Source organism: Mya arenaria, chromosome 10 (genome assembly GCF_026914265.1).
Source record: "Mya arenaria isolate MELC-2E11 chromosome 10, ASM2691426v1".
NCBI lineage: Eukaryota > Metazoa > Mollusca > Bivalvia > Myida > Myidae > Mya > Mya arenaria.
Genome location: NC_069131.1, coordinates 4,763,857 through 4,789,745, shown reverse-complemented (window position 1 = coordinate 4,789,745; position 25,889 = coordinate 4,763,857). Strand labels below are relative to the sequence as shown.

At 38.6% G+C, this 25,889-nt stretch overlaps 3 protein-coding genes across 4 annotated transcripts in view; 1 reads left to right on the top strand and 2 right to left on the bottom strand.

The window, feature by feature from the left end:
- The window catches only part of LOC128205514 (structural maintenance of chromosomes flexible hinge domain-containing protein 1-like), a 91,840-nt gene that overhangs the window by 37,581 nt on the left and 28,370 nt on the right, over positions 1-25,889 (top strand). For both annotated transcript variants that reach the window (XM_052907225.1, XM_052907226.1), the window contains 6 exons: positions 17,456-17,595; positions 19,057-19,191; positions 19,680-19,845; positions 20,649-20,716; positions 23,004-23,149; positions 23,494-23,623. In XM_052907225.1, coding sequence (XP_052763185.1) covers positions 17,456-17,595; positions 19,057-19,191; positions 19,680-19,845; positions 20,649-20,716; positions 23,004-23,149; positions 23,494-23,623 — 785 coding nt within the window. The remainder of the gene's footprint in view (positions 1-17,455; positions 17,596-19,056; positions 19,192-19,679; positions 19,846-20,648; positions 20,717-23,003; positions 23,150-23,493; positions 23,624-25,889) is intronic.
- LOC128205515 (uncharacterized) lies at positions 382-4,904 on the bottom strand. The gene is made up of 2 exons (XM_052907227.1): positions 4,254-4,904; positions 382-2,902 (listed from the first exon to the last, which is right to left on the bottom strand). The coding sequence occupies exons 1-2, from the start codon at positions 4,647-4,649 to the stop codon at positions 683-685; spliced, it is 2,616 nt and encodes an 871-aa protein (XP_052763187.1). The 5' UTR covers positions 4,650-4,904; the 3' UTR covers positions 382-682.
- On the bottom strand, positions 10,343-16,364 carry LOC128205516 (uncharacterized). The gene is made up of 2 exons (XM_052907228.1): positions 15,787-16,364; positions 10,343-12,898 (listed from the first exon to the last, which is right to left on the bottom strand). The coding sequence occupies exons 1-2, from the start codon at positions 16,180-16,182 to the stop codon at positions 10,691-10,693; spliced, it is 2,604 nt and encodes an 867-aa protein (XP_052763188.1). The 5' UTR covers positions 16,183-16,364; the 3' UTR covers positions 10,343-10,690.

The window sequence follows — 25,889 nt, the reverse complement described above, 5'->3', positions numbered from 1 at the left end:
TCAGTTAAGTTCCATTTGCCTTGTGCTTAAATATTCCTTTTCTTATTCAAAGAGCTTATTGTAATAGTGTTTTGCCTATCACTGGGTTGTCTTAAAATAAAATAAAAATAAATGTAAATTTGTGCTGTAAGTTCAAAGCTTATTTTTGCACTTGGATTGATGTGAGTTTTTTTATACATCAGGATAAAGATAGCCATTTGTGAAAAATACCTGAGGCTTGAGTTCTGGATCAAGTTACTGATTGATGTGTTATTTAATAATTCTAAGATCTTAAGGGAAGTATCAATACTCCTTTGTGCTTAAAAGCTATTTCTAGCGTTTAAATTAATGCATGTATTTGTGGCTCTTTATTATATCACCCACTTCAACACTGCTTTAATCATTTTATTGTTTTCATAACACTGTGTTCCAGTAATAGACCTTTACTTTAGAATGTTAAAGTACAAAAATAGGTTAATATTCAAAAGAAGTTTGGACAGTGCAACCATGTGCTATTATTTATTGACAAAATTTTGTTGATTTTTAACAAATTACGAGTGGCGCTTAAGAACTTCTGCCTTTTCAGATAACTAAGTAATGTAAAATAAAATGTTCAATATAATTAGTTTGGAAGCACTTGATTGCTGACGTCATAGTAAAAGAGTTGGTCCAATATTTAGTGTGCAATATTGTCTTGCTTGAGCTAAACTTGGCCAAACGACTCCTCAAAGCTGAGTCCCAGTCCACTCATGTGAATATTAGCAGCATTATTAAATCTGTAAAGTCTTAGTGATGAGGTGTAACACTGCCTGGCCATATCTTTGTTGTTCTCCAGTGCATAGCAGTGGCCAAGCACATTGAAGGCCGTCTCAGCGTGACCTTGACCTGTAATCTTCTCAAATGCATAGAGATGAAGTTTCTTCAATGCTGCTTGTTTTCTCTGAGTGAGTTCTTTTCGGAGTCCCCGATTTATTTCCTGATCTTTGAGTTCCTTGTATGTGAGGTACTGCAGGTAGTAAAGAAAAGGAATGGCGTCGATAATGATGTCGTCCATCCAGTCATCTCCAGGCCGTCTCATCAACCTCTCTTCATCACAGAGTGTCCGATCTTTTTCATAGACCAGGTGCTGTGGCACACAGCGTGACTCCAGTTTTATGAACTTGACACTGCGAGCAATGTTTGCCTTAAACAGTTCTAATTCTGGAATATCTACATGCTCATTGACTTCTATCATTGGAAGACCATCTTCGTCTATCAGTCCTATATCAGGCAAGTTTCTTATCATTTCAACAAGTTCATTGGTGGGTTTTATCTCAGGTCTTCCCTGACACCCACACCATTGCCACACATTCGGATGTAGCAGGCTTTCAACATGTGCCAGCACTTGTTCAGCAAGTGTATACTGCCGACTGCGGTACAACATGGAGGCAAACTTGAGTCTGCATGATGTCAGGTCCGCATCCAGGGATACAGCGTATGGAATGTTGATATCGTCAGGAAAGGCCCACTTATTTGCTATATGAAAGGAAGCCCTCACTGAACCAAGGAAGCAGCATTGTATCTTCAGGATCTCCTTGAACAATCTATTTGGAATCTTCTCACTCATGATAAAAGATTTGGTGTCCATGATTTCAGCCGGCAGTTGTTTAAGTCTCAAGGAATGGATTCCATCAGCTTTGCTTGCAAAGCCCTCTTTCCCTTCCACTGTTTTGTACATGGCACAGAACTGCCCAAAGCAATATAAAGCTGTTTCTTTAACTGTGTCCTTTTTCGTAACGCCAAACACACTGCTCAGCACTCGCTTTTCAATATTATCCATGTCTATGCTTATAAAGCCTTTCATTGGCTCTTCTATTATAACTGACAGTGCATTATCTATTTTCTGGAGTTCACTATCATTTAGCTTCCCTGCAAACAAGTTAACACCTTCAATTGTATAGTGGGGGCAGCTTCTTTTTCGTACAAATTCCTGCAATGTTGTTAGGCAGTTAATTACACATTGTGTAAGATTTTCATCCCGCCATATTTCAGGTGGATATTTTTCGACAGTGAAAAGCATTGCTGTCTTGAAGTGGAATGTGCTTAGTCTGTCTTCCACCATTTCTTTAAATCTGGATTTCCGAATTAGCTTTACGATTATGTATGTTCTTAACTGAACAATGTTCAAGTCAAACATTAGCAGGCGCTCTATTTGGGACGTAGAGAATCTCCACTCTAGTTCTGACTTGGGGCTGTTTGGATGTCCTTGACGCACAACAAATGTTCCCAGTCCCTTTGCTTTTTCCAAGACTTCTTTTCTGGGCCAGTGACCTGGACGCATCCTTGTAAACAGATACTGGCATTCTTCAGGGAGGGTAGCACAATGCAAGGCTGACACCATATCAAAGTCCTCCCATCCACTCCTTGATGGTCCTTGTTTTTTATACTTCCCTTTCCACAATTCTTTAAGCCTATTGTCATCGTATATGTGTTTGAGAAGCACCCTACCTTCATCATCTATTTCCACATCTTCTTGCCTTCCAATTACATGCTCAACAGTGGCAGGATTTCTGGTGTATGGACAGAACATTTGAAGGTAACAGTGCTGGGCCGGCATTTCTGGAGTTTTGATCGCTAAGAAGAAAGATATTAATGGGTCTTTGTCTGGAATGGTCAGTTCCACTGGGCAGTCATAGTCACAAACAAGCATATCAATGTCAGAATTCATCTCAAGAGTGGTGCTTCCTTCACTTTGGCTTCCAAAATGGAACTTCTTTACATTTTTAAGGTTTATTATGTTGCTATAGTCAGTGTTGACTTTCTCCCGCATGAGGAATAATCGACGTCGCCTGTTCACCATTTTTTGTGTCACCCCAATATCTCCCATTATGTCACTCATCTTCAAAGACACCTTTCGCATCAGCTCAGGATTTGCTGGTAGTGACTAGATAAAAATAAATATCCTACATGAGAGTGAACTTAAGATTTAAAAGTATCATTTTTTTATTTGTTTCCCTAAAAATATTTACAAAATGGAATCATGTAATAGTATGCTACCCTTGCAAAGAAGGGGGGTGGGGATATTGCTGTGCATGTGTCAGTTGTTCAGTCAGTCCATCTGTAGGGTAAAGCTTGTCCAAGTGATAACTAAACAATGCCTGGACCTATGGTCCTCAAACTTGACATAGTGGCTGGGCGAGACTTAAGGGCACTGAAATTTAGGCTGCTGGCTAAAAAATTCTCAATTTTCAAACAACTTCTTAAAACTGCTTGAATTTTTAGTTTTAGCTTGAAAAGTGCTTGCCTTATCCGAAATAGTCCTTAAATTTATGTTCTGCCTAAAATGGAGTAACTATAGTAAAAAAGGTTCATCTTAACAAAATAAGTTTGGCCATGCTAAAGACTTACAGTTCTCAAACTTTACATGGAAGGTGGACCTGACTAGCAGATGACCCATATTGATTTCGAGGTCATCAGGTCAAGGGTCAAGGTCACAGTGACTTTGAATTGGAAAAGCTTGTTCAAGTGATGACTAGACAATGCCTGCATCCATAAAGATTGTTGATTTTGAGGTCATAAGTATAAAGGTCAAGGTCACTGTGACTTTGAAAGCAGAAAGTTATAACTTTACAATGCCTGCATCAATGGCCTTCAAACTTGACATGAAGGTCGTGGGTGTAACCTAGGGTTCTCAAAACATTGCGGTTGAACTGTCTCAAATAATAGTTACTTTCCCAGCTACTACAAATTTTACTTCACTAATTTTTTCGAATTTTGCCAATTGGTTGGTCCATTTTGCTGGCAGCTGGTTCTTATGACCCCTATTGATTTTGATGTCATCAAGGTCACAATTATTTATTGTCTCTATAAGTTTCCCTCAGCTGACCAGTATTGGTGCTGACAAGTCTTGGCAAATATCATATTGTGTATTGAAAAAGCAGCCGGCATCTGGGTCACAATTGTTCAATATTCCTGACAACACGGAGCATAATGTTTGACAATCATCTCTTGTTGTATTTATTCCTATGTGAATGTCATGTGCATGGATTAGTCATAATCCATGGATGCGATGGCTTGATGGACCAAAAAAAGGATAAAAACAGTTGTTATTCATTTGTTCTTAGTACTGACACTCCAGTTTGTTTCAAATTTAAAGGAAAGAGAGCCTTCTAAATGCCTTCTTACACAGCAGTTTTGTTAGAGCGTCCCCCAAACCCCTCGAAGTAATGGTTACAGCATTTAGGCTGCCAGGTCTATCACATCACTGTGTTTAAAATATAATTATTGTTACTTACTGTTATTTCTTCTGCCTCACCATCAAATCTGTCATATTCTTCGTACTCCTCATCCTTAAGCAATTTTAACTCCTCCTGGGGAGTGGAGCCAGGCACTCGCTCATATATCACTCTTTCTATGGGCCGCATCTTTGTCAAGCTACTTTCATTCAATCCAGCCATGTTTAATTCTTCCACCGGTTCATCTTCTTTGGTTGTATTTGTTCCTGGGTTGACTTTTGGAGGACCTGGGTTAGGTTCCACACATTGTGCACAAAGTAAATAGAACAGAGCAATCCTTATGGCTAGTGAAAGCCCTTTCTGCTGAAGAATTATCAGATTTAAAATGAAACTGTTCTTCAGTGTTTGGCTAAATGTTCCAATTTTGCCACGCCATTGCTGAAGTGATATTCCCATTTTGGACCAATGGGTTTTATATCAAGGGTTAACTTAAGAATGTTTCATTGTAAAGTCAGTATACACTGTAAAAATATCATGATTTATAACTTCTGGATTACAATCAAAGTACATTTACATTACTGTTAGACAGTTCCTTTTGTAAGTCTACATTTTACATGTATTTCCATTTCCATCCTAAAAGTAACACAATGATAATACTTAAGTGACTGTATTGTGTTTGAGCATTATCTTATATTCATTGATTCAATCCAGAGTTTCTATGAATTCTATTATAATTAGCTCTTTTCACAACAACTAATCAACTATTTATATACCGAGTTATGAAAAAAGATTGCAAATGGTTTTGGATCAAATTACATTGTCTTACAAATAGAAGATTATTCATAAGGACTAAACAAAGTTGTTTGGTAAGGTTAACATCCTTACTAGATAGGGTAGGGAGAGATTTTATTCCAAATACATAATGTCAAGATTAGTTTTTTGTATAATTAGCGCTATTCTCACAAAGGTCGCTTTACATATTTTGCTGTTTTTTTGGAACTTTATTCTGACAAAAATTAATGACAGTTTATGTTTAAAAAAAATGTGTATATGGTTGTGTTTTTATTGTTGTTTTTGTTGTTGTTTTTTTCAAAAATACTAGGGTCAGCGGCTTTTATTAGGTAGTGTCAGGTAACCAGAACCAAAAACAAAAAAAATTGTTAAGGCCTAATGAATGATTATATTTCACTCTGAAATAGGTTTATGGCAGATTTCTTTGTTCTCTTACATCAGATATAAAGAATCATGCCTTCAATTAAAGTAATCATAATTTATACTAGACTGAGATACATGTGTTTGCATTTAATAAAAGCATTAATAAGGATTTATGCATTAAGAGAATAGGGCCAAAATTGCATAGATGGAAAGACGGCTGTGTAGGATTTATGCACTAAGAGAGTAGGGCCGAAATGGCATAGATGGAAAGACGGCTCTGCAGGATTTATGCACTAAGAGAGTAGGGCCGAAATGGCATAGATGGAAAGACGGCTCTGCAGGATTTATGCATTAAGAATTTAGGGCCGAAATGACATAGATGGAAAGTCGGCTGTGTAGGATTTATGCACTAAGAGAGTAGGGCCGAAATGGCATAGATGGAAAGACGGCTCTGCAGGATTTATGCACTAAGAGAATAGGGCCGAAATGGTATAGATGGAAAGACGGCTCTGTAGGATTTATGCACTAAGAGAGTAGGGCCGAAATGGCATAGATGGAAAGACGGCTCTGCAGGATTTATGCACTAAGAGAATAGGGCCGAAATGGCATAGATGGAAAGACGGCTCTGTAGGATTTATGCACTAAGAGAATAGGGCCGAAATGGCATAGATGGAAAGTCGGCTCTGTAGGATTTATGCACTAAGAGAATAGGGCCGAAATGGCATAGATGGAAAGTCGGCTCTGTAGGATTTATGCACTAAGAGAATAGGGCCGAAATGGCATAGATGGAAAGACGGCTGTGTAGGATTTATGCACTAAGAGAATAGGGCCGAAATGGCATAGATGGAAAGTCGGCGGTGTAGGATTTATGCACTAAGAGAATAGGGCTGAAATGGCATAGATGGAAAGACGGCTCTGCAGGATTTATGCACTAAGAGAATAGGGCCGAAATGGCATAGATGGAAAGTCGGCTGTGTAGGATTTATGCACTAAGAGAATAGGGCCGAAATGCCATAGATGGAAAGTCGGCTGTGTAGGATTTATGCACTAAGAGAATAGGGCCAAAATGGCATAGATGGAAAATCGGCTGTGTAGGATTTATGCACTAAGAGAATAGGGCCAAAATGGCATAGATGGAAAGTCGGCTGTGTAGGATTTATGCACTAAGAGAATAGGGCCGAAATGGCATAGATGGAAAGTCGGCTGTGTAGGATTTATGCACTAAGAGAATAGGGCCGAAATGGCATAGATGGAAAGTCGGCTGTGTAGGATTTATGCACTAAGAGAATAGGGCCGAAATGGCATAGATGGAAAGTCGGCGGTGTAAGATTTATGCACTAAGAGAATAGGGCCGAAATGGCATAGATGGAAAGTCGGCGGTGTAGGATTTATGCACTAAGAGAATAGGGCCGAAATGGCATAGATGGAAAGTCGGCGGTGTAGGATTTATGCACTAAGAGAATAGGGCCGAAATGGCATAGATGGAAAGTCGGCGGTGTAGGATTTATGCACTAAGAGAATAGGGCCGAAATGGCATAGATGGAAAGTCGGCGGTGTAGGATTTATGCACTAAGAGAATAGGGCCGAAATGGCATAGATGGAAAGTCGGCTGTGTAGGATTTATGCACTAAGAGAATAGGGCCGAAATGGCATAGATGGAAAGTCGGCTCTGTAGGATTTATGCACTAAGAGAATAGGGCCGAAATGGCATAGATGGAAAGACGGCTCTCTAGGATTTATGCACAAAGAGAATAGGGCCGAAATGGCATAGATGGAAAGACGGCTCTCTAGGATTTATGCACTAAGAGAATAGGGCCGAAATGGCATAGATGGAAAGACGGCTCTGTAGGATTTATGCACTAAGAGAATAGGGCTGAAATGGCATAGATGGAAAGATGGCTCTGTAGGATTTATGCACTAAGAGAATAGGGCTGAAATGGCATAGATGGAAAGACGGCTCTGTGGGATTTATGCACTAAGAGAATAGGACCAAATGGCATAGATGGAAAGTTGGCTGTGTAGGATTTATGCACTAAGAGAATAGGGCCAAATGGCATAGATGGCATAGATGGAAAGACGGCTCTGTAGGATATATGCACTAAGTTCCTTTAAGTTGCATTTGCCTTCTGCTTCAAATTTAAAGTGCTTATTAAAAAAAAAAAAATGCCCATTATTTATTTGTCTTAAAAAAAAATATGTGCGAGTTTGTGCTTAAAGTTCTAAGCGTATTTTAGTGCATGGATCAATGTGGTGAATTTTTTTTTTTATACAGATTGATAAACAAAGCCATTTGTGAAAGTTACATGAGGCTTGATGTCTGGATCAAGTAACTGATTGATGTGCTATTTAATAATTATGCATTATAATGTCAGAGATCATATGGGATTAAATACTCTTTGGTGCTTGGAAGCTTTTATACAAATTCAATTCAAATACTGTATTTGACCCTTCCTTTATTTGTGGGTCTTCAGACAAAGTGGGTCTTGACAATATCTTCCACTGTCAAGTTCAACTTGCTCACAGTGAAAATCCAGACTCTTCATCTCCTTCAGTGCTCAACTTCATTTTATTGTTTTTTATTAACATGAGTTCCAGTAATGCCTTAACGTGGTGAACTTAGATTTGCAATACCAAACTACAAATCCAAGATTAATACTTTTAATATAAATAATTCTTAAAACATTTTTAATGTGCTATATAATGCATATCAACTCCTCTCTTCTCTTTCTCCCCTTCTGCCCTGGAACACTCAGTTTATATTCAAATCATTAATGTCAGCCGACATTTCAGCTGGGACGACAGATATTTCAGCTTCTTTGTTTTTTTTTACAAAATGACAATCAAGTTCCTTTTAATAGACTATAGTTAAGAAATCTTAAAGTTTAATTTACAGTTATTTAGTATAATATACTCAGAGAGTGACAAGTATTATCAATAAGTACCCAAAGTTCCAAAATAACCTGTCAACTCTTCATGACTTAACACGTGGTGTTTACATACGAAGTCACGTTGTACAATTGCTTCAGAAACTCTGTCCTTAGCATTTTAGACTTATGATTTAAATAAGAGCCAAATGTAAACATTCATGTATTTGACTAATATTGTTGTCTTTAATATTTCATAGAAAAGTACATGAAAACCCAGCCAAGACATTTGAAGACCATATCATATAATAGTCATCAATCAAAATATAGAGCATACACAATTACATTCGCTCAGAATTATTTTATATTATACATTCGTACATTGTGTATTGATTTCTTGTTTATATTGAACTGAATAAATATGTTTAAACTAATAACATTAGTTTCACTTTATTAAATCAATTAATTATCCCCCGCCTATGAAATAGGGAGGGGGATATTGAAATGGCGTTGTCCGTCCGTCCTTCCGTCCGTCCGTCCTTCCTTCCGTCCGTCCTTCCTTCCTTCCTTCTGTCCGTCCGTCACCTGCGTTTTCTCAGTAACTAGCTGGTAGAATTTCATGAAACTTAAAATTAATATGAACCACTATACTGGAATGATGCTCGTCCAAAAAAAAATTTGATTGGTCAATTGTCCTTGGAGTTATTGCCCTTGATTTTTTGAAAAATGCACATTCACAGCCATTTCTCAGTCACTAGCTGGCAGAATTTCATGAAACTTAAAATAAATATGAATTACTACACTGGGATGATGCCTGTTCATATTTTTTTTTGTATTGGTTAATTGTACTTGGAGTTATTGCCCTTGATTTTTTGAAAAACTCATTTACAGCCATTTCTCAGTAACTAGTTGGTAGAAATTCTTGAAACTTGAAATAAATATGAACCAACATACTGTGATGATGCCTGTTTATTTATATTTTGGATTGTGTAATTTCTATATGAGTTATTTGCCCTTGATTTATTAAAAGATCCATGTTTGCAGCCTTTTCTATGCAACTAGCTGGTAGAATTTCATGACACTTGGAATAAATAAGAACCAACATACTGTGATGATGCCTGTCTATTTTTCTTTTGGATTGGTCAATTTTCCTTAGAGTTATTGCCCTTGATTTATTAAAAAATCATTGTTTGCAGCCGTTTCTCAGTAACTAGCTGCTAGAATTTAATGAAACTTGAATGTTATATGAACCAACATCCATCATCCCTCTGATTTATTTCGTTAAATTTTTTTATCATAAAGTAGTCCCGGTCGATATTTATGCCCCCACAAAGTGGCGGCATATAGGGTTGCCCTTGTCCGTACGTACGTCTGTCTGTCTGTCTGTACGTACGTACGTCCCGAAGATTGTTTCCGATCTAATTCTTGAAAACCGTTTGTCCAATCCTCACCAAACTTTAAACACATGTTTGTGACCATAATATCTTGATCAAGTTCGATAGTCATGGAAATCGCTTTAGTCATTTAGGAGTTACGGCCCTTTTTTGCCAAAAATACTTCAAAAATATATGTTTCCAATCTAATTCTTGAAAACTGTTTGTCCAATCCTCACCAAACTTTAAACACATGTTTGTGACCATAATATCTTGATCAAGTTCGATAGTCATGGAAATCACTTTAGTCATTTAGGAGTTACGGCCCTTTTTTGCCAAAAATACTTCAAAAATATATGTTTCCAATCTAATTCTTGAAAAGTATGTGTCCAATGTGGATCCAACAAGTTTTTTCCTGCCTGAATGGCGCCATATAACCTATACAGTCTTGCGATGCAGTAAAACCCAACTCAACTCAACTTATCCTATATGTGCAGATTATCCTGAATAATCATTATGGCTTATTTTCTGTGACAAAAAATCGAAGTGGGGGCATCCGTGTCCTATGGACACATTTCTAGTTTATAATTTGGCTTGGAAAGGAATAAACCAATGTGCTTATCTTATTCTTTATGAGATTTTTTTTAACCTTCAAGCAGAAACAAGCCATCAACACAAACAAGCCATCAAGCACAAACAAGCCATCGTTGGCGGGGGATATCTTTTCACTGAAAATGCTTGTTAATTACACAAATATAAAGCCAACATAGGCCACTATGTTAAAATGGACCTTAACTTGGAATATTAAATGAAAAAAATAGTGCAATATCCAAAAGTAGTTTGGACAATTTAACCATGTGCTGATATTTATTGACATTTTTTTTTACCAACTTGCGACTGTCCAGATTAGTAAGTAATATTCATTCCTTTTAACTGGTCACTTTATTTATTGGTGGTGAAATTACAGGTTTGAAATTTGAATTACATTAAAGAATGAAGACACATCATTATAATGTTAAATTAAATTATTTGAAAACACATTATTGCTTATGTCATAGGGAATGTGTTTGTCCAATATTTAGTGTGCAATATTTTTATGCTTGAACTAATCTTGACCAAATGTCTCCTCGGAACTGGGTTCTAGTCCACACATGTGAATATTAGCAGCGTTATTGTGTTTGTAAAGTCCCAATGACACTGTGTAACACTGCCTGGCCATATCATTGTTGTTCTCCAGTTCATAGCAGTGGCCAAGCACATTGAAGGCCGTCTCAGCGTGACCTTGACCTTTAATCTCCTCAAATGCGTAGAGATGAAGTTTCTTCAATGCTGATTGTTTTCTCTTTGTGAGTTCTTTTCGGAGTCCCCGATTTATTTCCTGATCCTTGAGTTCCTTGTATGTGAGGTACTGCAGGTAGTAAAGAAAAGGAATGGCGTCGATAATGATGTCGTCCATCCAGTCATCTCCAGGCCGTCTCATCAACCTCTCTTCATCACAAAGTGTCCGATCTTTTTCATAGACCAGGTGCCTTGGCACACAGCGTGACTCTAGTTTTATGAACTTGACACTGCGAGCAATGTTTGCCTTAAACAGTTCTAATTCTGGAATATCTACATGCTCATTGACTTCTATCATTGGAAGACCATCTTCGTCTATCATTCCAATATCAGGCAAGTTTCTTATCATTTCAACAAGTTCATTGGTGGGTTTTATCTCAGGTCTTCCCTGACACCCACACCATTGCCACACATTCGGATGTAGCAGGCTTTCAACATGTGCCAGCACTTGTTCAGCAAGTGTATACTGCCGACTGCAGTACAACATGGAGGCAAACTTGAGTCTGCATGATGTCAGGTCCGCATCCAGGGATACAGCGTATGGAATGTTGATATCGTCAGGGAAGGCCCACTTATTTGCTATATGAAAGGAAGCCCACACTGAACCAAGGAAGCAGCATTGTATCTTCAGGATCTCCTTGAACCATCTGTTTGGAATCTTCTCACTCATAATAAAAGATTTGGTGTCCATGATTTCAGCCGGCAGTTGCTTAAGTCTCAAGGAATGGATTCCATCAGCTTTGCTTTCTAAGCCCTCTTTCCCTTCCACAGTATTGTACATGGCGCAGAACTGCATAAAGCAATATAAAGCTGTTTCTTTGGCTTTGGACTCTTTTTCAATGTCCAAAATACGATCTTGAAGACTATCCATGTGTATGCTTATAAAGCCTCTCATTGGTTCTTCAATTATAACTGACAGCTCCTTATCTATTTTCTGGAGCTCCCAATCCTTTAGCTTTCCAGCAAACAAGTTAACACCTGCTGTTGTGTAATGAGGGCAGCTTCTTTTTCGTACAAATTCCTGCAATGTTGTAAGGCAGTTGATTATACATTGTGTGAGATTTTCATCCCGCCATATTTCAGGTGGATATTTTTCGACAGTGAAAAGCAGTGCTGTCTTGAAGTGGAACGTGCTTAGTCTGTCTTCCACCATTTCTTTAAATCTGGACTTCCGGATTAGCTTTAAGATTATGTATGTTCTTAACTGGACAATGTTCAAGTCAAACATTAGCAGGCGCTCTATTTGGGACGTAGAGAATCTCCACTCTAGTTCTGACTTGGGGCTGTTTGGATGTCCTTGACGCACAACAAATGTACCCAGTCCCTTTGCTTTTTCCAAGACTTCTTTTCTGGGCCAGTGACCTGGACGCATTCTTGTGAACAGATACTGGCATTCTTCAGGGAGGGTAGCACAATGCAAGGCTGACACCATATCTAAGTCCTCCCATTGACTCCTTGATGGTCCTTGTTTTTTATATTTGTCTTTCCACAGTTCTTTCAGGCTTTTGTCATCACATGAGTGTTTGAGCAGCACCCTTCCTTCATCATCTATTTCTACATCTTCTTTCCTTTTAAATACATTGTCGATAGTGACAGGATTTCTGCTGTATGGTAAGAACAATTGTAGATAACAGTGCTGGGCTGGCGTTTCTGGAGTTTTGATCGCTAGGAAAAACGATTTTTCCGGGTCTTTGTCAGGAATGTTCAGTACAACTGGGCATTCATAGTCACAAAGAAGTATGTCGGTGTCAGAATTCATCTCAAGAGTGGTGGTTCCCTCGCTTTGGCTTCCAAAATGGAATCTTCTGCCATTCCTTAAGTTAATAATGTTGATATAGTCTGTGTAAGTTTTTTCCCGCATGAGGAACAATCGACGTCGCCTGTTCACCATTTCTTGTGTCACCCCAATATCTGCCATAACGTCACTCATCTTTAAAGACACCTTTCGCATCAGCTCAGGATTTTTAGGAAGTGGCTGAATTAAAAAGAAAATATAATTAGGTAACATTAAAATTAGACTACATGTATGATCATTTACGCTCCATGACCTACAGTACTATCCACGCCAAAACTACCACTTTCCTCGATCAATTCGAGGGTTTTTTAATTTATCGTGGAGATCTGCCGAGTACGTAACCTTGCTAATATCCACTGAGTTTAGCTGAGTCGCTTGTTTTCTGCTGAGTTTTTTTTGCTGGTATGGCCAGTGATCATGTTGTTTTATTAGCCTCAAAGCGGACTTCCGAGTTGTATGCTTTGATACCTTGCTACTTTTGAAAATAAATAATTACATTTGCAGTCATTTTGTTTGTAAAGTCAATTTTTTCGTTATTCGTTAGTTTTAAGTCATTGGTTATAAATTTTCCTTTCAACTTATATTTGTTAATGCCTGTTGATATCCACACATTTAAGATATAACACCACATATTTGTTTGTTAACCACAGTGTTACACCATTCTCTGTGTATATTGTTGAGAACTAAATTGGATAGGAGTAATGCAGGTGTTGAGTACTTTGTAAGTAATGTGATGTAATATTTTTCCTGTCAATATTTCTTTTGTGATACATATCAGTTGTTTTTCCACATTCAAAATAATATTTTAATTGCATTTATTGTCAATTATGACGTTACAAAAGTATGAAGGTAACTCAGGTTCTGTGGTTTTAAAATCGCCGATTTAATCTATGCAGGTTTTTTTTCGTAATCTATTTCCTTCTCTGAACGAAATAATTAAGCTTTCAATTGATATATTTTATTAAAGTTACAGTGTTAGTATGAATATTATGTTTAAAAAATATTTAAACCATTACTTCTTAGTTAATAATTGGAAATTATTAATATGAAACGCAGTCAAGTGTTTTTTGCAGTGTGGAAGTCAGGTGATTTGTAATTTTCTTAGTGATGTATTGCGCGCTAAATTCTACCTTCGGTTATCTGGTGTGTTGTGTTTTTTTATCAAATTGGAGGTTTAAAATTCAAAAAATTGATTGAATCTATGTAGCAAACAGAATGTTTACATTACTTTAAGATACTGCCACTGAAGTCAAATGAGTAAGATATAATTAGAACTGGGTCAAAAATGGACATCGACATATATATTGAATTTTCGCGCAATTAAAGAATTACCAGTCATATTATGTGCAAGTGAGTCTGAAAAATATTGAAACAATACAATAAAAAGTATTCAAATAAATTAAACAAAATCAGATACATGTATAGTAGGAGATTCTTATCGGTTTCCTCGGAGTTTCGCTGTGTTTTCACTCCAAGTAACCCGGCGATTGCAATTATACGGTCCACTGATCAGCCTTGGAGGGTGAACGTTTGAAAACACAGAGAAAATTTCGGTAAATTGGATACCGTGTTGGTGATGATGAAAGTCTTCCGATGAAAACGGAAAGTGGTAGTTCTGCGAGGAGTGTACTTTACTTTACTAAATTAGACTATGATCATTTACGCTCCATGATCTAGAGCTTTGAAACTTGTAAGTTTATAGGTTCAAGATTGCTCCTTGTACAAATGCTTCAGGGATGTGAATTGTCTATGAATTTGTGATAACCCATGGATTCGATAGCTCCAGGGACAAAAAAACAACAACATTTAGATAAAAACTGTAATTGGTTGTATTTTTTTGGCTTTTAGTAGCAATAACAATGTAAAATATTTTGTGCTACTGTCATATGATATATCATTTTAAAGGTTAAGTTATAAGCTTGACTGTTGGAGGAATAAGGCAAGCTATACTTATAAACCCTAAAAGAGGTGTCAGTATCACACAGTAGTTAACAATTTGAATGTTAGCACCTTTAAATCAATATCTCACCAAATACATCATGTATTGCATTGAGACTTTAGACAACTTTGTTATCAAAAAGCATCCGATAAGTCATCTGTATCCCCAAAAAAGAAAAAGCCATCAACAAGTTCTAGTAGTCGAGTCACTCAAGATTGATACTTTTTAATATTCATTATATGATTTAGGTGTAAATATCTACTTTAATAAGACAATATTATTAGGGAATAAAGCAAATGATAAAATTGCAAGTTGATATTTCATTTTGTGAGTGCTCTTCAAAGTGAAATTTGAACCCTGTGACCTGCATCACGACTCGTTCGTTAGGTAAACATGTATATGTCTTTGCCTGTGGTCTCGGAGGATATGCGTTTACACATCGAACTCGACATGATACAGGTCACCAGAAACACTTCCTATTATAATATCCCCTATATCTAAACATATAAAAATAATAAATCTTATTTATAAGCCTAACTCAATCTTAAATTCAAAACTATATTCAACATTAGACATGTTTAAAAATGCTACTTACTGATTAATTCCAATACCTTCCAACAAACAAAACTGTTTCCAACCAAAAACTTAAGTTAGGATTAATGGATAGTGAATAAACTTAGTGTATATGTAGCTTATGTGTAAAGCTAGCTTGGGATTGCTTTTGAGGGGAAAGGGTCAAGGTCATTGTTACTAAATTGTTACTAATGGTTTCTTTCCAATAACTTAAGCACGAATTAATGGATAGTAATGAAAGTTGATGTGTAGGTTACTAAGCTTATGTGAAGAGTGTTCATTGATAGTGATGAATCTTAGTGTGAATAAAGCTTTTTTGAATCTGCAGATTAAATTGGACTTAAAATGTTTCATTGATATTCAGTGATGCTGGCTTGTAAAAAGTTGAAACATTGTCATATGCAAAAATAAGGTAAAAGATATTCACAGGTGACTTGAAGCTTCACTCTCACAGATTTAACGTTTTAACAACTTTTTTATTATTTGTCTTGGAATAAGCCAATTTTTGCGAAAACGCATGAAAACCAGTCAGAAAATATGATTAACTGTAACTTACAAGTATTTCTTCTGCCTTATCTTCAGAACTGTCATATTCTTCATTCTCCTCGTCCTTAAACAAACTTAACTCCTCCTGCGGATCCGAGCCAGGCACTCGCTCGTATATCACTCTTTCTATGGACCGCATCGTCGCCAAAATACCTTCATCCAATTCAGACAAGTTAAATACTTCCACCGGTTCATCTTCTTTGGTTGTATTTGTTCCTGGGTTGACTTTTGGAGGACCTGGGTTAGGTTCCACACATTGTGCACAAAGTAAATAGAACAGAGCAATCCTTATGGCTAGTGAAAGCCCTTTCTGCTGAAGAATTATCAGATTTAAAATGAAACTGTTCTTCAGTGTTTGGCTAAATGTTCCAATTTTGCCACGCCATTGCTGAAGTGATATTCCCATTCTGAATCAATGGGTTTTATATATCAAGGGTTTACGATAATGTTTCATTGTTAAATCAGTTCGACACACTTTAAAAATATCATATAAAAATATTTAATCATATATAGCTCCTTTTCAAACTCTACAGTTTACATGTATCCCCTCTTTCATCCCCAAGGTACCACAACGTATTTTAGTGACTGTATTTTGTTTGCGTGTTTTGCAAGTAACTAATGACTCAATCCAAAGTTTCTATGAATTCAGAAATTATTAGCTTGCCTCAATAGATTAGACCTATATATATATATATATAAATATCTGTTCACAAAAATAATTGCAATTGGTTTTTAATAAAAGTGCAATGCCATACAAAAGGTAGGAGTTTTGTGACTATTGATTATATTTCACCCGTCACTGTTATTTTTGCATGAATAAAATTAATCATGAATTGCATTTGACAAGAAAATTATTGAAATGATTGTTGACTTTAAATAGAAAGTGTTTTTTTGTATTTTGTGTATGGCAATACGAAAAAACGTTCTGTACATGACCTATAATTAATGATCCGTATTTGATTACCTGCACCACTGACAAACTTTTATACATAATGTGGCTTTAGTCTTGTGCATACAGTTTCCTATATGAAACTGGCCTCAACTTTTTGAGACATTTTAAGTCCCTTATAACAGGATTAAGCTTAATATATTTTTGTCTTGGTAATATTTTTTTGTAATATTTACATTTTAAGTGTATATGGACTTTAAGATGAAATAATCTTTTATGATTATCACAACAAACTATTTTATATGAAGTAAAATTAAGATAAAGTAAAAAATTTGGCTTAATAAAATAAGGTACTTAAATTTATTAAAACTCGTTACAAATAACTTTCGAGAAAATGGGGCCTGATGATTATTTTGCACAAACAATATTTGAAAAAGTATGCTGAGCTCTGTTCACCGATTTTGAATCTGTTATGGCTGCTCTGCAACCAAAAGGCATGGAAAAGGAAAATTCATTGACTAAATAATTGTTAGCCATGAGACAGTGTGTTTAGAAGGAAAGGGACAAGCCCAGATTTACAGATGTAATGTTTTGTTTTCAATTTTATATCACATTTAATATGAGTAGAGATATACATTCATGATAGTTCCGAGTCCTGCAACCATTCAAAGTGTTAGCCCAGTCAATATGTGGGGCCAAATTTACCACATATAGAAATAAGTTTCTGATGCACTGCATGCATAAAAGTAAATTGTACATAGATTCACAGACATGTGTATGATACTTCCAGGTCCTGCCAGTATTCTAAGTGTAAGCCCTGAAGAGGAGCTATCAGTGGTGAATGGGTCGGCCCCGATATACCGCGTACAGATTCAGGATGTGGCGGGTAACCCTACCATACTGGAGGGCAGACAGAGCATTGTGTGTAAGGTAAGGACATGGACTATGGCGGGTAACCCTACCATACTGGAGGGCAGACAGAGCATTGTGTGTAAGGTAAGGATATGGATTATGGTGGGTAACCCTACCATACCGGAGGGCAGACAGAGCATTGTGTGTAAGGTAAGGATATGGATTATGGTGGGTAACCCTACCATACTGGAGGGCAGACAGAGCATTGTGTGTATAGGTAAGGACATGGACTATGGTGGGTAACCCTACCATACCGGAGGGCAGACAGAGCATTGTGTGTAAGGTAAGGATATGGATTATGGTGGGTAACCCTACCATACCGGAGGACAGACGGAGCATTGTGTGTATAGGTAAGGATATGGATTATGGTGGCTAACCCTACCATACTGGAGGGCAGACGGAGCATTGTGTGTATAGGTAAGGACATGGACTATGGCGGGTAACCCTACCATACTGGAGGGTAGACAGAGCATTGTGTGTAAGGTAAGGATATGGATTATGGTGGGTAACCCTACCATACTGGAGGGCAGACGGAGCATTGTGTGTATAGGTAAGGACATGGACTATGGCGGGTAACCCTACCATACTGGAAGGCAGACGGAGCATTGTGTGTATAGGTAAGGACATGGACTATGGCGGGTAACCCTACCATACTGGAAGGCAGACGGAGCATTGTGTGTATAGGTAAGGACATGGACTATGGCGGGTAACCCTACCATACTGGAAGGCAGACAGAGCATTGTGTGTAAGGTAAGGATATGGATTATGGTGGGTAACCCTACCATACTGGAGGGCAGACAGAGCATTGTGTGTAAGGTAAGGATATGGATTATGGTGGGTAACCCTACCATACTGGAGGGCAGACAGAGCATTGTGTGTAAGGTAAGGACATGGACTATGGCGGGTAACCCTACCATACTGGAAGGCAGACAGAGCATTGTGTGTAAGGTAAGAATATGCACCCTACACATTGAAGGCTGTCCTTGACAATATTGTACAAATCAGTTACTACACCTGTCCTTCGTGATTGAGAAGTTATGAACTAGACCTGTTACCCTCCTGATTGAAGTTATGCAACTTGTGTTTCACGCTGGAGTATAATTTCAGTAACTCAGGTGGTTGGTGCAATAACTATACTTAAATCAGGTTGGTTCAGCATCAGGACTGTTGTTCACCTGATGCAAGGTTGAAATCATCATGTGCCCCTGCTATCATTCTTGGGAATTGTATTTCCAGTAGAGAGTCAAGCATTGGATAAAGTTGTATAATCTTCAGTTCAAATGTACTTTGCAACGCTTTACTTGATACCAGTGTGACTGTCCAAATACTGAAACTGTTGGTAGTACTTTGGAAACTAGATTGCAAACTGATATCGTAAAACTTTTTGACGTTAACGAAGGACTAATAGTTATGTTAGCAGCAATGGGTCTTGGAGGTGTTTTACTTGATGCTCGTAATTATGATATCTTTATATTGCAGTTGTCAGGTGCTCCGGGCCTGCCCAGCTACTCCCTGGACAGTCTCAGTATCAACGGGGGGAACCTCACAGGGGAGTCAATTTTTCTCAAAAAGATCAAGTCAAATACCAAGCTTACAGCAAAATTCGATGTTCAGGTGAGTGCTCACAGATTGGTTGATAATTAAACTGTTAAAGTAAAACTTTTATATTGTATTTCTTGCTCTTACATGTTGAATATTTGAAATCTAAACTTGGTATTCTGATGCTTGTATACATAACTGTTTGTATTGAAATATTGTAAACAAATATATGTGTACTTTCTAAGGACCCTTCTAGAGGAGAGAGTGTAAGTTTGTTCTGTTTACAAGTTCAGTTTGCAATTGTTTTGTCTTAGTGCATGTTTGGAAGAATGGTCACTACTACCAAAAATGGAAAGAAAGAACTAAAATGTCTGGTCTACCAGTTTGTTTAAAGCCCACATTATCTCACTGGTTCAAGTCCATATTCATTGGTTTTAATAAGGAAAACATTTAAATTACATTAAAAAAATATATTTGTATGATACTGTTATGGGATACAGACTTCAAGCTCCCAGATGATGTTCACTTTATTATGAATAATTCCCATAATCTCTTATTTCCAGGGATCTAAGACCATAAAGCCTGTTGAACGTAAGATGGTGGTTGTCCCGAGTGGTAAGATATGTGACATGAAAGTGTGCTACCCCGACCCCGACACCAAGAAACAGATAACCATCACCAACGGCATGGAGATTATCATAAGGGCTGGAGAAACCCTGGAGGGGCTTAGTAAGTGGAAGGGCAGTGGGGCTCTGGTGTCATGAGGGCTGGAGAAACGCTCAAGGGTCTTAGTAAATGGAAGGGCTGTGGGGCTCGGGTGTCATGAGGGCTGGAGAAACATTGGAGGGGCTTAGTAAGTGGAAGGGCGGTGGGGCTTGGGTGTCATGAGGGCTGGAGAAACACTGGAGGGGCTTAGTAAGTGGAAGGGCGGTGGGGCTCAGGTGTCATGAGGGTTGGAGAAATGCTGAAGGGGCTTAGTAAGTGGAAGGGCGGTGGGGCTTGGGTGTCATGAGGGCTGGAGGAACACTGGACAGGCTTAGTATGTGGAATGGCAATGGGGCTTGGGTGTCATGAGGGCTGGAGAAACACTGGACAGGCCTAGTATGTGGAAGGTCAGTTGGGCTTCGGTGTCATGATGGCTGAAGAAACGCTGAAGGGGCTTAGTTAGTGGAAGGGCGTTGGGGCTTGGGTGTCATTAGGGTTGGAGAATTGCTGAAGGGGCTTAGTAAGTGGAAGGCGAGTGGGTTTTGGGACAGAAAGTTCTAATTTTGATGTTAGAAAATAGATCTGGGATGAAATGCTAGATTTTTATGGTGTACACTGATGTTAGACTCTCAGAAACAAACACAAACATCTGGAAAACCTTTCTAAACCTAAATTATTTTACAAACATTTTACATCGATTAGCAGAAAGTATACTTGGAAATTATCTTAAAGCTCTTTGTAGGTATTTCCTTAAATGTTTTGTTTTGAACTATACCATATCCTATCTTGAATCCTATACTTATAAAACCATCATCTGTATGTTTCAGCGTATAAGCTGTATGATGAGGGAGAGAGAGAGGTGGACATCACTGAAAAGGTTGCCTCTAAGATAAAGGTACTGGTGGTAGAGTCATTACACAGCACGCTGCATTCAGTGCAATGCATGGACATTTCTAATTATTTATATCTGCTGAATTCAAATTATTATGGATAATTTAATGAAATTAATGTTTGAATTTTTTTTATAGAAAATTATATTTACCTGTGTACAATATTGATATTTATATATCTGAATTATTATTCTTAACACACCTGTGAAGAATTTGTTTCACCATTTTTGGATTCCTTGTTTTTGAAGAAAAAAGTCCTTGTATTGTTGCCTTGGTATTGTCGTTGTGTAAAAACTTGAACCTTGGCACTCATGCTAAAACTGTCAAGATATTCATATAAAACTTGGTACACATTTTACACGGGACAATACACACATATTACGCGGGACAATGCACACATATTACCCAGGACAATACACATGTTACCCAGGACAATACACACATGTTACCCGGGACAATACACACATGTTTCCCGGGACAATACACACATGTTACCCAGGACAATACACACATGTTACCAGGGACAATACACACATGTTACCAGGGACAATACACACATGTTACCAGGGACAATACACACATGTTACGCGGGACAATACACACATGTTACCAGGGACAATACACACATGTTACCAGGGACAATACACACATGTTACCCAGGACAATACACACATGTTACACGGGACAATACACACATGTTACGCGGGACAATACACACATGTTACAAGGGACAGTACACACATGTTACCCAGGACAATACACACATGTTACCCCGGACAATACACACATGTTACACGGGACAATACACACATGTTACCCGGGACAATACACACATATTACACGGGACAATACACACATGTTACCAGGGACAATACACACATGTTACACAGGACAAAACACACATGTTACACGGGACAATACACACATGTTACCCGGGACAATACACACATGTTACCAGGGACAATACACACATGTTACGCGGGACAATACACACATGTTACCAGGGACAATACACACATGTTACGCGGGACAATACACACATGTCCCGGGCCAGGACAATACACACATGTAAGGCGGGACAATACACACATGTTACCCGGGACAATACACACATATTACGCGGGACAATACACACATATTACCCAGGACAATACACACATGTTACCCTGGACAATACACACATGTTTCCCGGGACAATACACACATGTTATCCAGGACAATACACACATGTTACCAGGGACAATACACACATGTTACCAGGGACAATACACACATGTTACCCAGGACAATACACACATGTTACACGGGACAATACACACATGTTACGCGGGACAATACACACATGTTACCAGGGACAATACACACATGTTACCAGGGACAATACACACATGTTACCCCGGACAATACACACATGTTACACGGGACAATACACACATGTTACGCGGGACAATACACACATGTTACACGGGACAATACACACATGTTACCAGGGACAATACACACATGTTACCAGGGACAATACACACATGTTACCCAGGACAATACACACATGTTACACGGGACAATACATACATGTTACGCGGGACAATACACACATGTTACATGGGACAATACACACATGTTACCCGGGACAATACACACATGTTATGAGGGACAATACACACATATTACCCAGGACAATACACACATGTTACCAGGGACAATACACACATGTTACCAGGGACAATACACACATGTTACCAGGGACAATACACACATGTTACCCAGGACAATACACACATGTTACCCGGGACAATACACACATGTACAGCAAGCCATAAGTCTGGCTTTATTAACATCATATTGTCATAGATCTTATTTTGGCATTTTATCATCATTTTACCTCTGTGTATGCTGACATTGTGTTTATTACTACATTATTAAAGTTACATTACTGGCTTATTTAATCACTGTAAAATTGTAGGAAAGAACCCCGGATTTATAGAACCATTTGATCTCATTCCTAAGAAAAAACTAATAAAGTCACATGACAAACTGACCTGAGATAAAAACACCAACCCATATGCATGTTAGCTGACCTGATAAAGCAAAAGTTTAATGGCACTCTCTTATCGGTTCAATTTCAAAAGGAAACCAGTACAGAAATCAGTCCCTATATGTACATATACTTTGGTGGCTGCAGACCAGTGACCTAATGATATCAGAGGTCAATTATAAAAGAAGAACATTCATCAGTCTAATTAGTCTATATTCTAACATGTCAAATGTAGGAAAATATACTTTCCTCCCCAGATTAATTGGCTAGCCAAGCTGAACAAGGACATACTGATGAAGGGCCAGTTACCAGGAATCAAGGCCACTAACTCTGTATTGGAGCTCAAGTACTGTCAGGTGTCTGTGGCAGAAAGCTCTGGCCTTGAGCTGGGATTTGTACTCAAGTAAGTGATGGTCCATGATTGATTTTAACAGTACCTATACCATTTGATACCTGTGCATGTTGTAAGTGCTCTCTGTAATTAAGATGGTTAACTTGAAGGTGTTATGTTTTGTAATGATTTGTTGGGTGAAAAGTCCATACATATGCTCCAAAGTTTAAACTTTCTGTTTAAAATCTAAAAATGCTGTAAAATCATTCTATAGCAACTGTCTTTGTTTGAGTAAATGGCGTAAATGTAGAGGGAATTTGTATATTACAGCCTCTAACATAACTGTCAAGGTCACAATTAGTAAATAATTGTCTTTGTGTGAACTACCATGCAGATAGATACTTAAAACATTTCAGGACAACAGCGTGGGAACCACATGGCCTTAACTGCACATTGACTGGCTCCAACAAGATCAGTATTGGTCAGCCTTTGGCCGGTGAACTTCTGGTCAAGATTATTGACAAGTTTGGCAATAAAATTGATATGGTAAGTGGCCTGGATTTTGCCAGGGTAGTAGGGCTATGAAAGTTTTTTTGCTTTAGATTAGCACTTTCTTGTTTTGTTGCCTTTATTTGCCATTGTAAAGGATGCTTAGAACAAAATTTAGTGCATCTTGAATGTTATGACCCAAGAACATACAATAGGGCTTAAAGCAACACTGAATTAACTCTCTGTTTTTATTGTGTTGCCTGTAAATCATGCCAGACACAGGGGTTGCTTTTGATCTTTAACATCCGATAGATGTGGAATTCCAGTATGGAGTAAGGACTATCTTGAAATGAGTGTATTAAAGTTTCGGGTAAGTAGGTGTCCGATATGGGATATATGGGGCAAAGAAAACCATAAAGGATGGGAGCTAGGAATATGGTTTCCAGCACTTCATGTATCCCATATATAGCACTTACAAAACCATTGCCCTTATAAACTTATAAAATATTTATTATGCCCCCCTTCGAAGAAGAGGGGTATATTGCTTTGCACAGGCATGTCGGTATGTCGGTCGGTCGGTCGGTCCGTCCGTCGGTAGACCAAAGCTTGTCCGAGTGATAACTCAACAATTCCTGGACGTATGGTCATCAAACTTCACATGAAGGTTGGGCCTGACCAGTAGTTGACCCCTATTGATTTTGGGGTCATCGGATCAAAGGTCAAGGTCACAGTGACCTTTAATGGTAAAATAATTTTAAAGCTTGTCCGAGTGATAACTCAACAATGCCTGCACCCATGGCCCTCAAACTTGACATGGAGGTTGGGCCTGACCAGTAGATGACCCCTATTGTTTTTGGGGGTCATCAGGCCAAAGGTCAAAGTCACAGTGACCTTGAATGGTAAAAGGTTGTCCGAGTGATAACGTGACAATGCCTGCTCCCATGGCCCTCAAACTTCACTTGGAGGTTGGGCCTGACCAGTAGCTAACCCCTATTGTTTTTGGGGCTCAATGGGACAAAGGTCAAGGTCACAGTGACCTTGAATGGTAAAAGGTTGTTTGAGTGATAACTCAACAATGCCTGCACCCATGGCCCTCAAACTTGACTTGGAGGTTAGGCCTGACCAGTAGATGACCCCTATTGTTTTTGGGGGTCATTGGGCCAAAGGTCAAGGTCACAGTGACCTTTAATGGTAAAAGGTTGTCCGATTGATAACTCAACAATGCCTGCACCCATGGCCCTCAAACTTGACTTGGAGAATTGGCCTGACCAGGAGATGACCCCTATGGTTTTTGGGGGTCATCTGGCCAAAGGTCAAGGTCACAGTGACCTGGAATGATAAAAGGTTGTCCGAGTGATAACTCGACAATGCCTGCACCCATGGCCCTCAAACTTGACTTGGAGGTTGGGCCTGGCCAGAAGAAGGTCCCTATTGGTTTAAGGGGTCATTGGGCCAAAGGTCAAGGTCACAGTGACCTGGAATGGTAAAAGGTTATCCGAGTGATAACTTGACAATGGCTGCACCCATGGCCCTCAAACTTGATTTGGAGGTTGAGCCTGGCCAGAAGATTGTCCCTATTAATTTTAGGGGTCATTGGGCCAAAGGTCAAGGTCACAGTGACCTTGAATTATAAAAGGTTGTCCAAGTGATAACTCAACAATGCCTGCACCCATGGCCCTCAAACTTGACATGGAGGTTGGGCCTGACCAGTAGATGACCCCTAACGATTTTAGGGGTCAAAGGTCAAGGTCACAGTGACTTTGAAAGCAAACTCGACAATTCTTGGACCTATGATTATCAAACTTGACATGAAGTTTGTCCTGCCCAGTAGATGACCCCTATCGACTTTGGGGGTCATCAGGCCAAGGTCAATGTCACAATAACCTTTAACACAAAAAAGTTAACAAATCTTCCCCCACTGATATCTCAACAATGCCAGAACCTATGATCATTAAACTTGACATGGATGTTAAGCCTGACCAGCAGATCACCCTTTAATATTGATTTTAGGATTCATAGAGCCAAAGGTCAAGGTCACAGTGATTTTGAATGGTAAAAGGTTGTCCGAGTGATAACTCAACAATGCCTGAACCCATGGCCTTCAAACTTGACTTGGAGTTGCATCTGACTTGTAGATGACCCCTTATGATTTAAGGGGTCATCGGGTCAAAGGTCAAGGTCACAGTGACCTTGAATGAAAAAAACTTGTCTTGTGAAAACTTGACAATGCCTGCACCCATGGCCCTCAAACCTGATATTTAGGTTTCTGGTGACCAGCTGATGACTCTGGATTTTGAGGTCATAGAGTCAAAGGTCATGACGG